This window comes from Chaetodon trifascialis, chromosome 6 (genome assembly GCF_039877785.1).
Source record: "Chaetodon trifascialis isolate fChaTrf1 chromosome 6, fChaTrf1.hap1, whole genome shotgun sequence".
NCBI classification, from domain to species: domain Eukaryota; kingdom Metazoa; phylum Chordata; class Actinopteri; order Chaetodontiformes; family Chaetodontidae; genus Chaetodon; species Chaetodon trifascialis.
In genome coordinates this window covers 5590740-5615164 of record NC_092061.1, presented here as the reverse complement: position 1 = coordinate 5615164, position 24425 = coordinate 5590740, and the positions used below count along the sequence as shown (strand labels likewise).

Here is a 24425-nt window from a genome sequence, read left to right as displayed (position 1 = left end):
CCGTGTGCGTCTTCAGCATCGTGTCTGTGTGTCTGTGTGACCCTAACGTGGCTGCTTTCCTGTATTGTCCTCTCTCCTTTCAAAATAAAGACACTTTCTCAGCAGTCATTGACACTCAAACACTTCATCCAATCACGACTGAGTAAGAGTGTGGTTGAGATGAACAGGAACAGCTGTGTGCTGGTAAGCATGGCATGCAGGAGAATTTCAGATGAACCAGCTCTAATCCAAACCAGTCATGATGCAAACAGGAAATACTACAAATTGAGTGCTTTACTCTTATACTCTGAGCTTGGTCATGTATACTGTTTCACAGACTTTCACAGTGTATCTCCCTTTCTCTCAGCATCGAACAGCAGCTGAAGGAGCTCCAGGCCAAAATGGGCGAGTCCCGGGCAGGCGAGCGTCCACCGAGCCCTTCGGAGTGCCTGCAGTGGTTCAGAATGCACAACTGCTTCAAGCCTGTTACCACAGGACATCCAGAGCTCATGGACTTCTTCAGAGCTTTGGTAATTTGATATTTCACAGATTATAAAACTGCGGCAATTCACGTCGATCATCATGACTTTATCAATCTGCACTGATACTGCTGAGTGTCCGCAATTTTCCACTTAATTGCACAGACATTGGGCTATAACATTTAGCTGTCCGCTGATCTGCAACCTGCTTATTAACAAGACCTCCAGATGTAAGAAGACACAGCCCTGGGCTGTGCAAATGCATGTGGCTGCTTAATATTTTCAGAACTTAAAGACTATTCATGCTGTGCCTTGTGGGGTCAGGTTTGCATTGTTGTGGAGAATAAAAATAAAGTGATATTAACCATTCAAATTCCCTCTCTGCTCCACTCAGCAACAGTACCTGAGGTCTGAAGAGGAGGGTAAAGAGGAGGTGACACTTCAACTGCTGCTGAACGTGTCTTCCCAGTCTGGCATTTGCTTTCCTTGTACTCCTTCCTCCTCTCTTCATCCTCACCTGTCTGCCTCCTGCATCCACTTGGTGCATACAGTCAGAGATGACGCTTCGTTAGAGGTAATGTTCTGTTTGATTTTTAATGATATAATATTATATATTCACATTTTTCAGGTCTCACGTGTCCATATGTGCATTGAAAGCATGATTGGCCAGTCTAATTGTTTCTCCCTCCTTACTGGCTGCAAGTCGATCTCTCTCTAAAGCAATTTCAGTCGAAGCAATTGGGGACAAAATCTAAAAATGCATTCAAAAGTCGAGTCTGAACTTAAAAAACTTTATTCAAAAACAAAGATATCCTCACCTGCTTAGGTTATACAATATCTGCATAATGGCACTGTTCACTGCAAAGGGTTGGGAATGATAATGCTTATTATTCCCTTAAGATCCAGGAGGCGTGGGACGACGTGCGGCTCCAGCTGCGTCGCCACCTGCTGGACCGGCTGTCTTCCCGCAGCCCTGAGAACCCTGGATCTGGACGTATCTCAGCTCTGTCCATCCCTGAACAGGTCTCCTGTCTGCAACAGCTGTTCTACCTTTACCCAGAGTCTGAGGTGCTCACACATTACCAGGTGTGGTGAAATGGTGAAAATACACTCATGAAAAATAGTTTTCTGCATGAATAAAATTCCTGTTTCTGTTGTCAACCTAAGTGTTTTTCCACTAATTGAATTATGAACTATGTGGTTTTCTTAAATTTCACGTTGTGAGCTTGCTGTACTGATATGACACAGTACCATCCCAATGCTTTTACAGTGATATATTATTTTGATTTTAATTCACCAGCGTCTGAGGAGCCAAACTGTGCTGGATCTTCTCTCTGCCCTGAGCTCAAGCCCTGGCGGTGAGACTGGCTTTGACAGACTGGCTATCGGCTTCAGGTCTGTGGTTCCAGCTCTGACCCAAGCCCTCACGGATGAGCTCTATGTCCTTTCAAGACTAGTAGAGCCACCCACCATCCTGGGCTTCCTTAACGCAGCCTACCTCAGCACTGTGGCCCGAGAACTGGCCTCTCTGATGGAGAGGGAATATGAGACGGCCCTGAGGGACAACACCTTGCACAGCAGCAAGATGAAGAAATATTCAGCCAGGTCCCGGGTTAATATAGGTAAGTGGCTCTTTTGGAATAGTTTTTAAATCTAATAGTTATTTTGCTCTTTCTGCTCATTCTCTTTTGTTTTGTCTCTCCCTTCATCTGTGGTTAGTAGTCCTCAGAGTTTATTCAGATGTGCCTTACAGCTGTTTTTTCCCTCCATTTCTGCCTTCTTTCCCCACTTCTTATTGTAACCCAATAAAGGCTAACGATTTTCTCTCTCCCTCCTCTCAATTTTTTACTTTTCTTTTACTTTCCAACTATAGTGTGTAGTGATCTGAGCCAGAGCCAAGGCCTCTGTAAAAGACTGTCAGTAACTGCTGTTCCCATTGTAATTGCTTTCTGTTTACTGCCCTCTTTCCTGTCTGCCTCACTTTCCTCCTTACCAACAAAAAGAGAGGAGCAGCATTTCCAGAGCCAAGGCTTCATTTGAAACTACTTCTAAACACTATTTACCACGTAGTTTATTTATGACTGTGATGAGCTCTGGTGCCAACACATGTCCATGTCTCATCCAAGGTCTGTCGTCAGCATGTTTTAGCCCCAGTTAATTCAGCTCGTCACCTTCAACTTTTACTTACTTATGCCTGACACCCCTCCCGGGGTATAGCCCGTCAACAATGGACTCTTCACCTTGAACGGTGCCATCTTGGAGAATCATTTGAATTGTGGTGATAAACATACTTCTGTTATCCTCTTTACAGGAGTGCAGTAAATAAAAAGTTCCAAAACTTAACAAGGGCGGAGCAGCAGCACCAGCATTTTTAATTGATTCATTTGATACTTTTGAGCAATGATGCAGCCATGCTGAGCACAACAAGGGGTTGAGAAAGAGTTGGAGTGAGAGCAAGGTTCAACATCCTCCCGACATTGTTACGCAGCAGGGCGGATATTTGAGAGAAAAGAATATGTAAAAGTACTTTAATGCTTGGCACAAATGCAGAATGTGTCACTGTGATGGGACAGGCACTGATGTTATACACTGAGACAAGAGAAGCCCTCACACGCCATGTCACTTTTGATACTTAATTCCCCCATATTCTCTTTGTTTGTTTCATATTGGCCTATTTACGGCTTGCTGAGGGTAAAGATTCCCAATGAAAAAAAGCAAAGTGTGTGAGCCATTGTTTACTTTTTCAAAAATGCTGCACATGTCAGCTTCCCTGAGGAACAGGGAGAAGAGTGCTTTTACATCTGCCATTCTTCGATAAACACACCACCAGCCTTGTGTCTTTTTCTCCCTCTCTCCCTCCCTCCATTTCTCTCTTTCCATCTCCCTCTCTGGTTTTTACTTTCCCTCTCCTTAAATGTGAGATGAGAGGAGGCAGCCAGGATAATTGGCCATGCGTCAGTTGGGCTGTTTGATCACGTAACGCGGCGGAGGCTACACACCTACGTGCCGCTCAACAAACCGTCAAATGTAGCACCGGAGGCAGAACACGGCTCCAAAGGGAGCGGGGGACCCGTGCTGTGTAATGATGGTAAAATGGAGCAGTTTTGCCTGTGCTGGTTTTATGTGTGTTTGCGTGTGTGTGTGAGTGTGTGTGTTTGACTATCAGCTGCAACACAGCTTTGAGGGCTACAACTGGGATTACATTTTTGTGTTGTTCATGTTTTAAGTCCCCCCCCCCCAAAAAAAAGCTCAAGAACCCACGTATCCACCACCCAAACGCCTGTGGCTCCTTAAGAGCCAAAGCTTGAGCATTAATGCATAATCTGCTTTCACACTTTACTGTCTATACTGTATGCTACGCCCATAATTGTCAAGACAATTATGACAGTGGTGAAAAAAAAAAAAGTGATTCTATTTTCATAAGCATCCAATGACTCCTTAGATCTCTCCCTCCTTCCCTGCTGTGTTATTGTTTATTTCTGCAGTAGAGGCAGGCGGTAGGTATATTTTGATAAGAGCCATGCCTGGGAGACTGTGCAGGCTCCCAGGGGAGCAGCGCTGTCTGTAGCATCAGCCACTGTCAAACCACTGAACCATTTAACAGCGTTCACGGCGAGATCTGCCTCCTCTTTTAACCCCACCGACTCAAAGGCAGGCTCTGACATTGTACCTAGACAGATGTGAAGGGTCTCAGCCCGCTTTTTTTTCTTCCTCTTCTTCCCTCCCCCCCTTTTCTTCGACTCCATCTCTGCGGCGTCCACTTCCTCTCCCTTTTTCTTTTCTTGTCTTTTCCCATTTTCCTGTAGTTTTCCAAGTGTAATGGGGTGAGCAGTGAGACTGGGGAGTGTGCTAGACAGCTTGGCTGGTCAGGAACAATACAGGCTTTAAACCTTACTAACACACCTCACTGGGTCTGCAGGGGAGCGGGTTTGCCGTGCCTGCATGTGCATGTCACTGTGTGTGTGTTTGTGTGTGTGTGTGTGTGTGTGCTGGATTTTGCCAAAAATAATACTGTAATTTACATTTTTCAGTGGGGTAAAGGTCACAGTTTTAGTACTTTTAAGCAATCTTCTAAATTATTTCAACTTTATGATTTTTCTCAGTAAAAGCTGCATTAGATCAAATTTCTCATTAGAGACAATTGCACACTTTCTCCACAATGTAGCTAGTTATTGCTCCTGTTAATATAAATTTTACTGACCTGAATTTGCAGAATCTATAGATAAAGTTGGAATGATTCCATGCTGAGATGCACAAACACCAGAGCAGAAACACCACCACTGAAAAAATAACAGTTAGTGCAGTTTTGCTGTGTTTTTACTTTCCGCCCTGATGTGTGCATGTGTATGAAGGTGGCGGTGGCTGTGTATGTATATATGAATCACCTTTGAGCATGTGTCATGTGAACAATTGCCTGCCCGGCTGTTCTTTAGCTGATGCTAGTGTGTGTGTGTGCACACTAATTGCAGGCTTGCTTAGAAAATCGTGTGATCAAGAGTCATTTAATACCTCCTCTTTAAAAATGCATCATTAAATTTCCATATGGCGTCAGTAATTTTCATACGTATGCATAGGAGATCCGTGTTTTTGCAGGACATCAAAAGCTTCCATTCCGGCTGCTCTGCATACACACAGACAATTTATTCTCTAACAATCGACCACAGGAGTGAAGTCGAGGTTGTGAAATTGTGTTCAAACACTGTGCAACCCCATTTTGATAGCACTGATTTGAAATCCACTTCCACTAATTTCCCCATATGACGATGCTGGCAGCTCCCTATAGATAAAAAAGAATTGAGTTAGAACATGTATAGCAAGCACATTCACCCCTACCGCTACCCACCCCCTCCACCTCCCTCCCCTCGCCCTTTCTGGCTCTTTGAACTCTTTCTTAGAGAAAGCACAGCAGTCTATTCAGTGGGGAGAGAGGTTCTGTAGTGACGCGAGATAGCTAGGCTGCGGCTGTGACTGGCATTGGAGGTGCTTGTGGGGATTGAGGCTACTTGGGAATGGCGTTTGTTAATATTTATTAAGAGCAGCTCCTCACTAGATCATATCTCTGCCTGAGTTTATACACACTGTCAGCCAGGGATGTGCACCCGCATGCTGCCGTGTAATTATGGGCTAGGTAGGGGGGGTCTGTCTGTCTGTCTGTGTACACGTGGGCATGTGTGTTTGCGTGATGCTTCCAGTTTATGGATGATGCTTTTTTATGGCACTGTCTTCCTGTCCTGTCCTTCAGGAGAAAGCGTTGTTTAAGGAAGTTAGAGCAACTGGTTGTTAACTAATCTTAATGAGAGGAGCTGGGTCTTTACTCTCTGGTTGTGTTTATGTGTGAGTGTGTGTCAGTGTTCCCTCTCTCTAAATCATGGCTCCAATGAAATCACACAGAAGAATATGTTTCATGGCCCTTGAGAATGTGTATTATGCTTGCCATTTATTTTTTTTCCCATTTCCTCCGAGTGGTCACAATGGCTTTTGTGTATCACTCTTGAAAAGCTCAAGGATATGAACATTTTCCTGGCACCTTCTATTGAGAAAGCACAGACAAAAATAGCTGGCTTATTGAGAGCAGCCAGCACTTCGTGATGAAGAGTCAGTGTGATTCGCCGAGGGCTTGAAAACAATAATGCGAACAAGGGCACTAAACAAGTGGGTTTTAATGAAATGCTCCCATCAAGACAATACATTCCTCTGTGTTCTTCATCCAGGCTGCTCGGTTCAAGTATGTAGAGGAAGCCAGAGAAATCTTAACCCCTATCACACTGTCACTGCAATATTTACCACAAAGAGAGCCAGAAACAAAGACAGACACAGAGGAGGACAGAAAAAAAAATAAAGCAGAGGAAAGTAACCCTGCTTCTCTGTCACCACTAAAAACCCTGCCATCACCACTACACCTCCTTCTTCTAACACAGCTTAATTGAGATATCAAATATTGCTGCTTTCCCCTTCTGTGAAGGGCAGGTGACCCCTGCTGTGGCCTGGTTGGACAGCACCCAGGGAAAGGGCCACAAGAGACCAAGGCTTGTGTTGTATGTGTGTGTGTGTGTGTGTGTGTGTGTGTGTGTGTGTGTGTGTGTGTGTGTGTGTGTGTGTGTGTGTGTGTGTGTGCGTGCGTGCATGTGTCAGAGTGAATCACAGCAGGAGGCCTCCCATAATAACGCTGTCTGAGTGAGCAGTGGGCCGCAACTGACGAAGAGGACCCCAGCTGTCACAGGGCCTAGCGGGCATCCACGGTGGCTCATAGCCTCCCCACGTACACACACATACATGCACAGACGTACCCCAAGGCACCCGGATGACCCTGCTTGACACCAGCTGAACACACAAGAAGGCACGGACTCACAGAAAACACAGACACAAAAAGAAACACACAGAAGAGCTCAACAGCCATGCCGTTACACCCCAAGAGCAAGGCGCCACGATAAGAATGAAGTCGTGCACAAATACACACTCGAACACATGCACAATTTGGACGGATCAGCCCATTTTGATTTAAGTCCTTGGGGATGTTAGCTAACATCTGTTTCAATCACTATCCCAGACAGCTCACTAGGAAGAGCACATACAATAGTTGCACTGCAGTAGAAACTTTCAGGAGAGTTGTGTTGAGTCCTGTCCAGTTTTTGCTCGTCGCTTTGTTTCCACTGTTGCTGCTCTACCTGTTGTGCTTCTTTCACAGTTTTACTGTTAATTGATTTAAAGGAGTGTGTGCGTGTTGCTACTGTTGGTTTTGAACTATTTTAAGTTTTCTGTTTTATAAGACAAGAAATATTTTGCTTTCATTTCCAACCAGGCCACTATGCCCTGTGGAGTTCCACAAGGGTCGATACTTGGTCCCCTTCTATTCAGTATCTATATGCTCAATATGATTTCATTTGTTTAAGACTTGCTAATCATGCCTTGCCCTCTGAAATTCCTCCTTCCATATCTCCCTGGATCTAATGAAACCAAATGCTTACATCACCTTTAGAGGGTGTCCTACAACACAAACATCTGCACAGAAACACAGAAAGTTCATCTTCACATATTGTGATTACATGATAAGGCTGGAGCCCAGTCGAGTAGTGTGGTAAAAGGGAGGCCGACCACCCCTCTGATAGTCTGATTTACACTACAGTGAGACAGAATGAGAGAAAGAGAGGAAAATGAGGGACAGAGGATGAGAGAGGGAGAGATGCTGTGCTGGAGAGAAATTAAATCAGTGGCTAAATTATTGCATGATTGCCCATTCCCCAAAGACTTGGGCATCATTTGGTAGAAAGTGTCTAATAATTGGTTTTCGGCCATGTCAGACACATGCAATTCCCCCTACTAATGGCTCTGTTTGGAAGAACCGGGCCTCCTGGGTCAGAGAAGGACAGAAAATAGCCAGACGGCAAAAAGCGCCCTACGCCCTTCTCCATTTTTCTGCCTCAGATAAACGAGGGAACAAGAGAGAAAGAGAGACCCGGAGAATGGGAGAGATGGCAAGAAGCAGTGAGTGTGTGTGTGTGTGTGTGTGTGTGTGTGTGTGTGTGTGTGTGTGTGTGTGTGTGTGTGTGTGTGTGTGTGTGTGTGTGTGTGTGTGTGCGAGCGAAGAGGACATGAAGTGGCAATAAGTGCAGCCAAAGGGGAAATGCTCTTCACCGTGAGTTTAATACATCAGACTGGGGATTTGGCAGCCCGCCACACAGCAATTGTTTACCTTTTTGCTCACTGGCTGCATCTGTTCTGTTTTGTAAACGGCACTAAACTATTCGCCCGTAAACACCGGAATCAATAACAACTGCTAAGGGAATTCCCTTATCCCGCCCCTCCCTCTCTTTCCCTCCCTCTCTTCCCCGTGTTTTCATCCCTAACCACCACCCCTTTCCCATCCTCTAGATCTCCTCCTCTCTCCACTCTCTCTCTGTTCCCTGCCAGTCAAGAGCAGTGTGTGTGTGTGGGGAGAGAGAGAGTGTGTGTGCTGTGGAGCTGATGGTGGAACCCACAGGAGAGACAGACGAGGAGAAGACTGATGGCTCGCCAAAAATACCTGCTCTGTTTGTTTTTTTTGTTTTTTCTTTTGTGTTGCATTGTTGTCGTTGTTAAAAGCTACAAACTGAAACTGGCCACTGTAGACTTGCAGAGTCGGGTATTTTCAGACATTTTCTTATTTTTTTACAATGTTCTTGCTCCATGTGAAACATAAAGCCCCTCCATCCACACACACACACACACACACACACACACACACACACACACACACACACACACACACACACACACACACACACACACACTGTTTTCTGGTTCACACACTTTGTTGGATGACATATTGCTTGACATATGCTTGTTTGCTGTGAGGGTGTCTGATAAGATGCACGGTGTTTTTACGGTTATCATAGTAACGTGGCTAAGCGTTGATTTCCTTTTTTATAAGAGCATCCTCCACAGTATAATGTCATATGGAGGAGCTCTTACATAAACATCATTTTTGCCCTGCATTCAACACCAGCTTTCAGCACCAGTCCTCCCTTATTGATTCACAGTACATTGACCTTTGGTTGAACTCTTCTGCCTGCTAGTGCCCTTCCACATTCCACTCTATGAGACATGCTATGCGCTATGCTATATGACACACCTGGGTGCTTTTAAGCACACCCTCTCCATCAACCGGCTATGAGAGCCTCCATTTGGCCTCACTGTTGTGACAAAGGTATAATGAGGTTTAGATGGTTGTGTACTAGACCGCTATGGCTATAGGGCTATTTGGCTAGGGAGACGACTATAAATACCTATATAGCCTGGGCGGCAGAGCTCGATGAGAGGCTGAGGCAGAGCATTGCTAAACATCAAGGTCATGTGCGACTACTTAAGAGTGTGAGCAAGTGAAACAGTTAAAGGGTCACATGTCGAAGGAATGAATGCAATGAATGATTAGGAATAAGAGAGGTGAAGAGGATGCACTGGAAAAGGTGGTGCTCCAGATGAAGTGGTGGTTAATAGATGCTGTTCTCAGATGAATGGGTGAGATGTGGGGGGGGGTTTACAGTGAAAGGTTTTTGGAGAATCCAGCAACTCTCTCTCTCTCTCTAATGTGCCCCTGTCTGATTCAGTTTAGACTGCTTACTCTTGAGTTGTTGACAGTTTTAGTTTGCCCCTGCGTTGAGGCACTGAAAGCTCTGTTGATTTGCTGGTGACTTCAGAAATAGACATGATTGTTGGTGCGTGCGTGAATGTGCAAGCTGGAGAAGGAGGCTGGCACGTGGGTGTCAGCCAGGTCACGCATGTACACATGCAGTACGAGGTAGTCTCTCCAGCACAGACTCCCACTGGACCCCATTACAGAGGAGCTGCCGAGCTGCAGACCCATGCAGCTTAATTACACATACACACCAAATATTACATTACATATACACGTACACATACACATACACATACATATACATATACATATACATATACATATACATATACATTACATATACATAAATGCGTGCACACACGTGTCAAACACACACCATATAATTACACAGCTATGCACGTGTGATTTCCCATGCATACACACTTGCACATAAATACATGTATACACTTGGACTTGTAAATACAAACAAACCTGAGGTCAGAATATATTCTGTGGTGACCACATTGTGGTTGCAGCGCAGCAATTATCCTGCAAGACTGACATGTGCAAATGTGTGTGAAAGTGTCATGTACAAATCAAGTTATTCATAATGGCCTGCATTACATGCACATAAACACACGTGTGCACACCGACAGACACAAGCACGCAACAGCTCATCGGCTCTCCCTCATAAACACTCGTGTAAACGCACACACATGCCTACACACAGAGACAGTCAGACCTCATGCATGATTAAACCAGGCATCCTTGGGGACAGTGTGTTGTCATATTGTCAGATTTTGTTTAACAATATAGCAAAATTACATTAGGATCCAGAGGCAATAATGTTACAATTATTGGAAAAGAGCCCCCCTCCTCTTCTTCCTCCCCTTCTCAACGCTCAATCATCTCCGTGCTTTCAGAGTCAAGGCTAATACTGAACTCATCCATTCCCAAATGCCTTTGCAGTGGAGGAGCTCATTTAAGCGGACACACAAAAGTATTTGTGCATGTGTCTGGGAGTATGGCAACGCATCTCCCAGCCGCCCATTCTCCAGCTTAATGCGGAACATCCCCCGGGTGATGGCTTTGGCAGCCTCCAAAATGGGAAATCCATATTTGCCGAGGGGGTCATCGGCGGGTTAGGGGGAGAAAAGTTTTGTGCCAAGAGAGAAGGATGTGCATGTGTGACTTCTCGGGGAGCAAAGTTTTGCATATTTTTTCACTGTCTCTTTGTTTATGCTGTGTATTGGGAAAACATGAATGGGTCGATATTTATAAGAGGTGCCGTGCAAGGCAAGACTTGAGGAGGGGGGTTGTTTTGTGATGAGTGCATGGAGGTTGGGAGGTTCGGTTTAAATTGTTTATTTCTTTACTGAACTGTAAACTGTAGTGCAGCTCTCACTCCTCCATGTCTGTCAGTCATACATTCACAAGCACACACACAGTTTATTTTTTCTCTTTCCTCTTTTACATTCTTTTTTTCCCCCTCTTCACAGCACCGAAGGAGCTTCCCATGAAAAACAGGAGCTTCAGTCTGACCTCCCACCAGCTGAGGGCGTTAACCCAGCTGGCTTGCACCCTGCTGGAGTTTGAGAGGACTGTGAAGGAGCTGATTACGAATACGACCTTCATCGATTGTACAGGAGAGACTCCTTGTGTAAAGGGTGTGACTCAATCCCACTAAAATGCACACGTACACCTATTCGACATGTAATCAGCACTGTAGCATCCTCTGACATCACCGTGGTCATGTTCTCTTACTTTTTCTGAGACTTTGGGAAATCTTTGTAACCTAAGGTACATTTACATTATACAATTAAAAAGCACACAAGACTGAGACAATGTTCTTTAAATCAAGTATCCTTAAAATCTATGTTTTTTTATGCCAGAAAATATGAAAATGTATTCAGTTTTTCCCCACAAGAGTTTTTGCCTGACAATGTTCAGAAGCAGCATAGACCATCAGATAGGGAGAATTTAAGGAAAACGATCAAACAGATAATGTGAAACATCAAAATAATCAGCAAAATACACACATTTTTTGAGTGTTGTGGGGTTACAGTGGAGGCTGTTGTATTCACGACCTCAGTAATTCTAAAACTCTGGCTACAGTCCTGCATAGTCCTGCATGTGCACCACTCCCCCAGGCATAAACAGCCCAGTTACACCCCCACAAACACACGCACACATTGTTACGTGTTCTAGCAGGAAGTCTGAGTTGTGTCTGAAGAAATGTTATTTTAGTAGGGAATTATCTTGGGTGTTATATAAGCCTTTAGTATCATTTTCCTCTCTCCCCTTTGAACTGCCACTGCAGAGATGTTAAATGAAAGCTTTTGGTGCATGGAGTAATTTCCATAAAGGTTACATTTACAAAAACAAGACTTGCAGAAAGGCTCAATTTACAGAGAGGTAAACAGCCTTTAAAGGGCAGTTATCCAAATCATTAATTCCAGGCAATCAAACGGCTTAATTACCAGAAATTCATCAGATGGGCTTAAAGGTCAAAAAGTGATGCGCTTGCTGCTTCCTCCTTCTTCCATTCCATGTGGTCTTGTTCGGCTAAATTGCCTCGCCTGGGGTCTCACTCTTCGCCTTCTGATTAAGAAACTGTGGCCTTGATGTTCACGCTTTTTAATTGCAACCCAACCCAACATCCTGTATGCTTTTCTTCACGTCACCCCCCTGCAGTCCCCCATCTTCCCACACATACACACAATTTCCCCTTGTGGAATTATCCCATACATGGTTGATGATATCTGGGTTCAAATCAAATCTAAGCCCCAAAGTTAGACTCGTAAAGCCGTCGCCATTAGCATTTACCGCCTTTTTCTGCTCCCTCTGAGGCATGCACAGTTATGCGCTGGCCACTGTTCCTCTTTCTGGTTAGTGGGGGGGTGAGAGCAATGTGACCCATATCTGGCTCCGAGTTATATACAGATGCTTTCAAGTTACCGCACTTGGCGTTCAGTCAGGCTTTTAACACATAATATGGTACAGTATATGATGAGCGATATGGAAATAGTCATACTAAATAATGTATAGATTTGAAAGAAGCTGCAGACTACCACCACATAGTGTTCCATTTTTCATCCAGGATATTTCTGTATGACCGTTGCTCCCTGTTGAGATTTCACTGACATGAGTTGAGTACAGCACAGTTGCTGATTTGTGTCTTTTAAGGTGCATTACATGGTGTTTGCAATAAAAAATTTATTGGTCATTTAGGTATCTTGAAAAAGAGTCGAGAGGATTCACACATGATGACAGATGGCAAGAAATCCACAGCAGAAGCCCGTCACACACCGGAGGTGAGACTTTTCTGTGTCCTCCTTTGTGAGGAAGTTTCTATTCTATTACAACTATTCAGTGTCATTCAGGCTTATATTCTTTTTCTATAATTACAAAGAGGCAAGGCCGATTGCCTTTGCAGCAGTGAAGTACAACAAATATTCCTCTCAGCATTTAGACATTCAGTGACTGTTGACTCCTATGTTGCAGGTGCAGGTTTTGGAGTTTGATTGGAGGTCAGCATTTAGAGGGCTGGTCCCCCACATGGCGCACTGTGTTAAAGTGGTGCTGGATGATGCTTGTGCCAAGAGTCTGCAGCAGGAAGAGGCCTTACATTCCTCAGGACACACCTCCGTCACCCTGACCCGTGCTACCAGACACAACGCCCCCGCTGCCAGCAACACACATCTTAGGGAAGATTCCTCCTACACCTTCACAGAGAGAGAGACTCCCAAAGTGATAGCCAAGGTACTTTGGATTCAGTGTAGGATAGACTGGCAATTGATTAATTAAAATTAGTTGGGCATGATATTTGCAAAGCCGTTGTCGGTAAACACCATTTGCTTGCAAATGATTGCGTTCTGTTTTTACTTACATTTTAAACAGCATCCCAACTTCTTTGGCCTTTGGGTTGTATTTTAGTGATCTGAAGTTAGCAGTTTCAGCCGGTTGACAGTAAGCCTCGGCTTTGCAGCTTCATCAAGTTGTGTTTATGTGCACATTGACACAACTTATTATTATTAATAATCTGATTTGGACCAGTAATAACAGTAAGATGTTACTTAGATGAACAGGTTTAATGGGTAATTAGAGAACAATATCATTCATAATCTGTTCTGTATGGTATGGAGCAGAGCTTCCTGAATGAAGTCACTCCTCTACATTGTTTTACAGTATTAAATTTCATGCCTCAGACCATATATTTCTCTCACGTCATCACTGAAATACCTTGTGACTTTCTGCAGGTATTGAAATAAAATTGTGCTTTGAGCAGTTCTTTTCACAGTGCCCACAGATAGCAGAAAATGCCCTAAGATGCTTTGCTAAAGACAGACGCACCACTCTGTAAATGGCCACTAGCACAGCTGGAAGCACGCAAAGCCTGTAGCCTGGAGAGCCGCATTTATAAATGATGAAACATAAAAGTGACAGTGAAGAGTCTTACTGGAGCTGTGAGATCGTCACACCTGTATCATCAGATGTGTGTCGTCTGTGTTGCTAGATGCATTACATGTCGCAAAACCCTGTGAAAGATAGCAACGCTAAAGGGTTTTACATCACTTCAGTGCCCTGCAACAGTGCAACTAAAATTGGTGTGTTCCATAGGCCTTAATACGAAAGTGGTTAGCCCCACATAGTTAGAAAAATGTGTTATATGTTGGAGAAAAGGATTTATTTGATAGAGCACAAAAGGATCTTATTTGTGGCCCAGACATTCTGAGTGTATTTAATCAAAAAGGTCTTATTTCTGAAATAATTACTCTGCTAATACTCTGCAAGGACTCCTGCTAAATGAGCAAAAGTCAAAATGTCTTCTATTGTTTACCCCTGTTGTCTTTATCTTTCAGTCTCTCTTTGACAAATTTGAAAGAAAAAGGCATTTTGAAATTTTGAAGAGTGCATCAACTTTAGAAATCCCCTTTTGGTCTGTCTCAAATATAGAACAGGGTTTCTGTTTGTGTGTCTCACATTATTCACAGTTAAGTCCTTCCTAACACTCACATTATACTTCATCCGTAAAACTCAGCTGTTGGACACCTAACACTTCTTGCTCCCTTATGTACGCACACACTGAAACACACGCACACACACGCAGGGCTAATGCATTAATCGTGTGTACAGTTAACCTACATATAAAACTCCAGCCTGCCACTCCTCACCCTGTGCAGGAGCATGTTTTGCTGTGCACACCTCTGTCCCTGTCCTTTTCATCCTCCTTTATTACTACCTGGCTGAACAATGCAGGTCTACACACATCACCAGACCCAGGGAGATTAATGGTTTTTGTAGCCGTAGCGGAAAACACCTTCTATAATAGAGAACCCAAATGCTTTGGGCCTGACACAGTTGACACCCCAGATCAGAAAGGGCCTTGGGAAGAGTCATCAGTATTACTTGAGGCGGAGGGCTCTAAGGACAAAAGAGAGGCAGGGGCAAACCAAGAACAAGTATAGGTGATATTATGAGGGTTAGATGGTGTGTAGAGAAAGGTGGTGAATAGGGGAAAGTATAGGGTATACTGATGATAGAGGGATGTATCACAAAGGCAGAGAGGCCAGGCTAGAGAGCGGGATGAGAAGGGATAGTGTGAGAGAGGGGATGAGAAGAGAGGGCCTGGGAAATGGCAGGGAGAGGTGAAGTAGGCGCCAGAGACTGGCTTTTCTCAGGAGGAAGACCAGTGTCTGATGTGAGACCAGGCTTAGTGTCAAACTCTACAAAGGTTCCCCAGTGTTGGGGGCTGGACTGCCACATACTTACTTCCATTTAAATCTCACCATGCTGTTTTTTTCTCTTCGTTTCTTACCTACTTTACCACAACTTTTCCTGAAACTATCTCCGACTCACATTCCTCCATCTTCCTCTAACTCTGCTGCTACCTACTATCCTCCTCAACACTGCACACTGCACACTGTACAGACTCTTATCATTACCACCTCACCTCTCTTCTCTCCCCCTCCTCCCCGTCCCCCTCTAGCCCTTTTTACACTGGCAGTATTTGTGGCGCTCATTGCTAACGAGAGTCAGAATTTGTCTGTGCTCAGGACCTGTACAACATATTTATGTGTAGGTCAACGCTTCAAAGATGAGAGCCTTTCAACCCAAAGGTTATACATGCATGCATTTGCATCCAAAAACACCGAGCCAGACAGGCATCCAAGACGAGACCGTTAGGTATTATATATATACCCCCCCCCGTCCTTTTTTTGACACATGCCCGAATGTTTGAGCAGAGAGCAAATTACTATACAAGACATAAGCATGAAATATGGCCGGTTCAAAGGCATTATGATGGATCAATATTTCACACATTTATATTCATATGTTCACACATCAATCCTCACTTTTTTTCATTTGAACCCACTTCACTGTCTGTATTACCATACATATGCAGGCTGCGATGATACTGTTCATCCATCAGAGTACTTTAGATAGTGTACTTTTTTTTATTGGCCGTCAGTTGTGTGCTGAATGCCAAATACCCTCCGTTGAACAGCTGGAACTCGCCCTCCTGTCAGAACATGGGATTGAGCTTCCCTTGTTTGGGTGGGTCCTTCCAAACTAGATGCTAGCTCTCTATTATAGCAACAGAAGTGCCTTTTCTGTATTCAGGCTTCACTGAAGTCCTCACCTGCATGTTCAGTGCTCTGCTTGTGTGTCTACTCCAAATTCTGCACACACAAACAGGCCTCCCGAGCACTTAAAAACTTTATACAATCTCTTTCACCTTGCTGCAATAGTCTTGGTGGGGTTCCGGGCTTTGATCTTAGCTAGTTAAGGTTTCAGCCTGACTTCAGCGTGGACGTATGCGTGGGGTTGTTTTTGTGTGAGTGTGCATGTGAGGATGACTGTCTGTGCTTGTGTGCTCATGCCAATACTGTACGTGTATGAGACGCCTCTCCGGGGCCTCTCCATCACCCTGGAAATACTGAGTGTTGTGTCTGCCTCTGCTTTCTCTCTCTCTCAAAGCTAAGCTCCTAATGACTACATGCAGTCAGATATTGACTTAATTGTCCAAACGGCCATTGTTCCCAGGCCTTTTAACCCCACTGGAAGCTTTTAAGGAGAAAATTGTGTAAAGAGATTGTGAGATTGTCAATTGTGTACACACGCTGCAGCCCTGATCTGACAGAATGTCGAACTTCCCAGGCAGCCTACAGTAAGTCAAGTAATAGAGTGTGTGACTCTATAAGCAAGTAACACATGCTATGATTGATTGATTAAACTGGCATGGAGTTTTCTGAGTTATTGCAATTTCCCTCTCTTTGCCTTGGTAGCTCCAGGAAATATGGGAAATATGCTTTGTTTTAAAGTTTTGTAAGAACCTGCCTGACTCATAACTCACATCTATAGGTGTATAAATTTGGAGGTGAACTCATACACATATGTGACTCCTTGGCACCTGCCTGATCATCTTTCACTGTTCTCAATGTGATGTCAATAGGAAGCACATGAGGTAGTCGAGGCTCTGGCAGGCGTGCATGTGTGCAGGCCGAGTGCACGTGCCTCAGCTCGTGTCAGTGTTGATTGACACAATGCAATCATTGCATTCATTAAAAAGACTTCCACTTGAGGTAAATACCAGCAGATACCCAGACTGCTTATCTGTGTCACAGCAAGCGCACACACTCAACTATTTTAAAGCCCCTTGATCAGCCGGTCTACCAGCCCCTGGAGAGGGAAAGGTGTAGGCAGCCCTGTCCCTATAGGCCTTTCTCCAGGACAAATGTGGATAAATGAGATAAGTCTTGCTTGTTGCTCTGGCAGTTTATAGAATAAGCTGTGGGTCTTTTACATTACACCCCCCCCCCCCCCCCCGCTCTCACCTTTCCCTGACCTTTTCTTTTTCTTTCCTCTCAGCATGTCTGACTCCCCCACCTCTTCTTACTGTATGTACTGTAACATTTCTGTTTGAATGTGATGCATGCTTTTATAAGATTAGACAAGTGCTGATGTATCCTCAGAAGTAAAGGTTTTATTTGACCTGATACCAATTATGCGTGTTCAGCAGCATAGTTTATGTGGAGGGCATGTCTTTAGACATCTGTATTCTACATTTGCACTGATGTTTGCTCTTCAGCTTGCACAACGTTAGAAAGAAAATGCATGTGTAATACTCACATGCTCAGTCTTGAATCCTTGTCATTCTGATGACTCCTCGCAAATGTTCCATTATTTATATGTAATGAGGTCTCTTTCTGATGTTTTTTTTTCTGTTTTCCCTCTCACTGACAGATTTTCCCTCTGTTATTGAGATCATCTTGTCTGTCTTTGCCTTCTCTCTCCCCTCAGTTCTGTAGAGCTATCATGACTGAGCTGGATGCGTTACTACCCTTGGCAGAAGCCTGCAGGGACGGCTCTCTCCTGGAGGTGCGATCAAGCTTTGTGGAGACGTGCGGCAGGGCAGCGTTTGCCATGCTGGGCCGTTTGCAGGAGAGGGCCCTGGAGGTGCCGTCCTCTGCACCCATGAAGAACCTGCCTGCTCTGCTGTCCACTTGCATTTACGTTCACCAACGACTGGAGCACTACCATGCCAGGCTGAAAGATTCAAATACTGCTGCAGCTAAAGTGTAAGGAGAGGGTGTGTGCATGTGTGTATGCGATGGATTGTTTATAATAGCTTTGCATTTATGTATGTGTTTTTTACCATCGTAGTTTCCATCAAACTATCCAACATTACACGTGGCTCCTCCTAACCCATATTGTACGGCAGACTGAATCAGTGGATCACAGCTCATTCCGGCTACCCTGGTATTTATTGTCATGCATCAAAGAGATCCCTGCCTCCAAAATGTGTGAGCCTCGTCACATAGAGAACTATTTCAAAAAGATTTCAAAATGTCAAAGAAATTGAACATTTGAGATTAAGAGGAGTGGACCAGAGGGTCAAAAAAAAGGAAAAAGAGCAGGAATGATTGACAGCAGTTAATGACACCCATATTGTGTCTACATCTGGTGAGTTTTTATGCCCCGTAATACCCCCTTAACCTCTGCTCTCCACAGATCCCCTCTAAAGGCATCGCTGGTGCCCTCAGTGCTCCTGTTGTCCCACCTCTGGCCCTGTGCACCCCTCCACCTGCACTTGCACTGTGCCCCCTCCGGTCATAAAGCACTTTCCTCTCTCTCCACCATCCAGTCCCTCTGGTTTTAAGCCTCCTGCACCCCTGTTAAACTCTTGCCTCTCTCTGGAAAGTATCAAGGCAGGCAGATTTAAAGGATATGAACTGTCACACTGAACCTTTAGAATAAATCATCAGTTCTTTCATCTAATCATTTCACCTCATGTTTGTTTGATGGCTCCCTGAATATACAGTGGTCAATTATGCATCTGGATTACAGGATTGTGCCCTCTTGGACTCTTCATCCCAGCAGTCCCTTTCCTTTATACCATATGTATTTTAGATTATGTATTATCTGTCATTACTTTAAAGGTTTGTTTCCTTCCTTTATGCCTAGACCCCTGACCCTGCTGCCTATCCAGAAGTACCAAGAAATAGTGGAGGCCTTAAGAGACCAGCTGACCAGCTACTGTATCCAGGTTTGCTTCACCTGCATTCTTCAAGATGCAGAGAGTCACCACTGGTCTGACCCCAAACCCTTCTACGAGGTAAGGCACAATTTCCTGAAATTTATCTGCTGGAATTTTCTTTTTCCCCTAAAAACACTGCTAGACTGTAAACACTGTCTTCATAAACGTCACTTAGTTTAAGTTTCTGGTATTTAAGATATATCAATGGAGCCTAGTTACGTATTATGTGCATTTATTTATTTACCTCCAAATGAAAAAGACAGTAATGCTAAAACATCTCCAGTATTGTCAGGTGTTGATTTCATTCCTTATGAAAAGTGGAAATTCTAATGCCACGTGTCTTCGTAGGCTTTTTCTGTAGATTTTGAGGAACTCTAGGAATTATACTCTGGAGCTTTCTCGCTTCTTCTTTTCATTCCCACAATACACCTTTACCTCCCACTCTCCCTCTTCTAACCGAGCCTTCTACTATGAGCTCCCTGAGAACATCTGTGGCTTCCATGCTGCCCTGGGGGCTCCAGGGATTCAGCTGTCTGAAGTCTGCAGTCTACACTGGGACTGTCTGGAAACAGCATAGGGCCCCTGAAACTCCCCTACCTTTATGCCCTTAAACCAATCTAAACCTCCCCTCTCTTTCTTACTTTACTCTGCTTTTGCCTTTTTTTCCCTTTGTTCCTCCCTCCTTCCCTGGGTCACTGGTGTCAGACAGACCTGCTGTGCGCAGGTGTGTGCTTTTGTTCAAGCATGCCTGTGTGCATCTGTACAGATGAATGCACATGTGGGTGTGCAGCAGCATCTCCGGGTGTGCGTTTCTTTCGGTGTGTATGTGTGCGTCTGTATTTTCACATGTCAGTTACATATGTGTAGTTGTATGCATTAGGTTTCCATCTACTGGATACCGAAGCCCTGTGTCTTGGCTCTTTCTCAGCTCAGTGCAGCTCCAAAGACCCCTCTCCAGCTCAGGTTTTTTCTTTCTCTTTGTTATTTTACATTGATATCGACACATGAATAGTTGTTGGCAGAGAAATATTTAATAAGCTGCAATAACAGCACATGAGGTCAGTTAAAGGTGCTCAAAGGAAGTTTAGAGCATGACCTTGGCTACCTTTTTTGTCAGGATTTATCCTTCAGAGCCAAATTCATTTGGGGAAAAAAAAAGCCATTATGAGTTTCCAAGTTTATTCCATCTTCAGTTCTCCATCCCAGATCCAGTCCCCACTGTTGACATGCTGTCATCCCAAATGGGAAATTTTTCATAGCTGAGCTGGCTGGTTAAATAAAGTTTGACTTGAATGAACGGTTAAAACAGTCCAACCACACATGTAGCTGTGGCTCAGATCCAGCTGAGTGTCTGTGTTCGCTCTGCTGAGTCCACCGGCGAAGGATGGCGGCCTAATCCCGGACACAGTGCTCGGTCACGCTCCCATCAACCGCCGATCCCTAAATGACTGGCTCCAGGGAGGGGAGGAAGGAGAGAAGTAAAGATAGATGAGGTGAAGTGGGAAGAAAACGAGAAGAGACTGAGGGGCATGATGAGTTGAAGACAGGAGGAAGTTAAGGAGTTTTGGATGTGTCAGTATTTCCAACACACACACACACACACGCACACACACGCACACACACGCACACACACACACACACACACACACCCAAACCCTCCACTGGAGCAGTTTATTGTTGGAGGTTAAACATGAGGAGAGGTAGAAGAGGGAGGTTTAGTTAATGAATTTTCTACATCCTTTCCAACAAAGCTGCAGGATGCCAGGATAATAGTCCCCTTTCCTCCGTCAGTCCTCCTCCTCTCTGTCTGTCTTTCTTCTCGCTCTCTCTCATCTGTGCTCACTTTATTCAGAGAAGTTCTCGATTTCTCCTCGTCTCTCTTTCTCTTGTCTGAATGCGTGTGCAAGTGTGTGCCTGTTGTGATGTGTTCTCCAGCTCAGGACTTTAAAACAGTCTAAAATCCCAGTGGGGGAAGAAACCCAGGTGCAGAGTGCAGGTGGCGTGACCACTGAGACATCCTGGTGTTGACAGACCTGCCTCTGTCTCTGTCTCTCTCTTTCCTCTCCTTCATGTTTTCTCTCTCACTCTCTCTTTCTCTCCCTCTATTTTTATCTCCTTCTCCTTTTGGTTTTCTCTGTTTTTGCTTCACTGTCAATATCCATATCACAATATATCTTCATCTGCACACCCCTCCCTCCCGTCTTTCACAGGGTGAGCGCTGTTCCTTCTCGGTGCAGATGTGGTTCTACTTCCTGTGTGGGCTCCGTAGCGACCTGTGGACGATCCTTCCGGCAGACTTGGCCAAGGAGGTGCTTGGCCAGGTGCTGTCAGAGACATTACAGCTGCTGGTGCAAAGATACGCCGGGGCCCGTCCTTCGTACAAGAGACACCTGCAAGTCAGGTACTCCATCATGTTCCATACTGGCGTCAATTACATTTACTTGAGAAGTCTTGTCACACTGTAACATAAATTAGGCTACTTAAAAAAACAACATACCAAATGGAGTCTACAGTGAAATGTGTGTTCTTGCCCATCGTTTACACTTGAAGTATTGATGTAACACTATACTGCATGCCAGGAGATGATATTTTCTGTCCAATTTCTACTGAGGACAAACAAAATATCTGCATTAACATAATGACATTTCCATCTGGTTAGCTTATTGATTGTGTTTCTGGCAAATGTATGTACAAGTATCAGTCAATTCAAGTATTGCTACAAGGTACATTTAACAGCTGTAATAGAGCTTTTCAACATATCATATTAGCTTTAGCCAAAGTTGAAGTTTGGCTGTCAGTTTCTGTTCTTTTTCTAAGCACTTTAAGCGTCTCTTGTCCAGGTTGGCTTGAAAGCTGAGCTTAGGGGAGTCCTTAAAGCTAAAGGGCCTTGTGGTGACGTTGAAGATTAAACTTTGAATCCCAGAAATGATGTTTGTTTTCAGCCAAAATGCAAAACTTTATAGTGTCCCTGATTATCAATGACTATAAATCTCATGTGTGTAGCTTTTATGTTTTAACTGCATAATCCTCTCATTACCTTTCTCACACACGTAGTTTTGTATGGCCTACATGAGTGACTTTGGTATATGCTGTACAATGAATATAGACTAGGTTGTACATAATGGTATCCTAAATTACATCAGAACTCCTAGACAACGCCCTAGATCATTTCAGCTCTCTCACCGTTGGCCTAGTTTCACTCAGCTCCTTTGGGTCTGATGGTGGAGGTCTGAGCGTATGGCTGGCATGTCATCGGCACGCTCTCCGTACAGGCTCAGGGGTCCTCTCCTCCGTCCTTTTTTTTTGTCTCTCCCCTCTTAGCAGCTGAATGACGACAATGAACAGGTTGAACTGTGACACACACTTAGATGATGAAAGAGTGACAAAGACAGAGTGCATTTTGCATGTGTAGCACGGCAGGATGTCAACGCTAAGCCTGGTTTATGTTGCTTGGAGACACTTGTGTTTCTGGACGGGCAGTTGTAAAGTGTAAGGCTAGCCTAAACAGATGGCTTTTCAAAGCTTCTCCAAGTTTCCTATGCGTATAGCGCTCACATGGGTACTTTTATACTACCTCACCTCTCCTGTATCAGTCCACCCCTGTGTGCGTCTAATAACAATTTAGGCCATGGGAAGAGCAAGGATGAGGAGATGAGAGATGATGAGCAGCTCTCCCCATCCCATTGAGGAAACAGATTTAGGGGCGTTTAAATGTAAAGGCAATGACTTTTATAGTGAAATCCAAAGCCTGAAGTACACTAAACTTTCCAACAGTAAAATCACCAGGAGGTTCTGTCATCTGACGGGCTGCACAATGAGGCTGTTATGTCATGACGTAATGGTGGATGTTAGCCTTTGAAGACAGGGATGGTTCCTGAACATAATAGTGCCTTTCTCTTTCTCTCTCTTTATGTGTTTTCACATATTCCCTCACATCTCGTCCTTTCTGTTTTCATCTATAAATTCGCCTTTTCTTTTTTCTTTACTCCTTGTCTAAGGTGTGACATCACAGCAGTGTTGCTCTATGTGGAGCAGCTTATGTGGAGCGTGTGCGAAAGTCCTGAGGCCTTGGTGCACACCGGTCCTTATTCAGCAATTGCCATAATAGCGGGCAGATCGGACTGGTCCTACCAAATCCACAGCCTGTGTGAGCAACTTCTGACGGTCCTCGTCATTGTCACAGCACCCCTATCTTTGCTGTATAGGTCGGTATGCACAGTATGTTTTGGTACACCAACATTTTTTTTAATATGAAACTATTAAACAGATAGTTACATAGCTATAGCCACTGATTTTGGAATCATGTGTTCAGGAGTACATGAGTGGGCTGTATAACTGTAACTGTAACTCATTTAGGATGCCTTAAAGAAAATCGGATCAAAAATGCCACATGTGATCTCAATTGTCTCCAGGATATTTACGACTGATCCTGCGAAGGAGTCCGCGCCGCATCAGCCTGACAGCCCTGTTGTCCACTGGCTAAATGCTATCAACCCTGACCTCTTCTCTGAGCAGGCCATGCGGTATGTAAAATCCACCCATCATACCATCCATCATCCGTCATACAGTAGGCACACATATGCATGTTCACACACAAACTCACATACACGCACACTCTGGTATGCTAAGCCATCACACACACCTCCACCCACTGTATAGAAAACCATATGTGTGTGTGTGTGGAGTTATAGCTGCGTACTGTATGTGTGGATATATTGCCAGACTTACCCGTTGCTCCGGGCTTCAAGCCTGAGTTGCTGTTATAATATAACACAGATGCAAACTGAAAAAGAGAAAAAGAAAAAAAATAAACTACCGTTGCCGTTGACACTGATTTTGTTTATGTTGATGGTTGCTGAGGGCTTTACACATGAGGCGTCAACAGACTACACTGTGGTGTGTGTGTGCGCTTGTGTATGCGTGAATGTGGACATGCATGCGTACATGTGTGTACCAGTGTGCCCACCTTTTGTTGTGACCTCCACCGTGCAGTCAATCACCTCACACCCCTACGTACGCACGCACACTTGACTCCACCTCCTCCACCACCTCCTCTCTCATCTCTCTCACTGCCAGAGGTGATGTCATTGCGTGCTGATGGAGCACAAATCAAGCTAACCCCCGCTTTCCTGCTCCTAAGTATTGGAGAGCTGAAATTAGTTTATTTTTATGACCTCTTTATTTCTTTGCTCCCGCCTCCTGCCTGCATGCGAGGGCGCCAGGGGGGCTGCCAGTGGCCCACAGCCAGATCCACAGGTCCTCATCCAGGACCCGGCCTCTGTGGACAGATCTCTCCCCAGCCCATTAAAATAAAACCCATTGTTATGGTTATTAA

General features: G+C 44.5%; 1 protein-coding gene across 1 annotated transcript in view; it reads left to right on the top strand.

The window, feature by feature from the left end:
* Positions 1 to 24425, top strand: part of kiaa0825 (KIAA0825 ortholog) — a 110895-nt gene that overhangs the window by 10462 nt on the left and 76008 nt on the right. Inside the window, exons 3-14 of the mRNA XM_070965449.1 lie at positions 347 to 509; positions 853 to 1032; positions 1359 to 1544; positions 1759 to 2080; positions 11049 to 11216; positions 12781 to 12863; positions 13054 to 13311; positions 17854 to 18131; positions 19018 to 19168; positions 21301 to 21491; positions 23089 to 23295; positions 23503 to 23613. Coding sequence (XP_070821550.1) covers positions 347 to 509; positions 853 to 1032; positions 1359 to 1544; positions 1759 to 2080; positions 11049 to 11216; positions 12781 to 12863; positions 13054 to 13311; positions 17854 to 18131; positions 19018 to 19168; positions 21301 to 21491; positions 23089 to 23295; positions 23503 to 23613 — 2298 coding nt within the window. The remainder of the gene's footprint in view (positions 1 to 346; positions 510 to 852; positions 1033 to 1358; positions 1545 to 1758; positions 2081 to 11048; positions 11217 to 12780; positions 12864 to 13053; positions 13312 to 17853; positions 18132 to 19017; positions 19169 to 21300; positions 21492 to 23088; positions 23296 to 23502; positions 23614 to 24425) is intronic.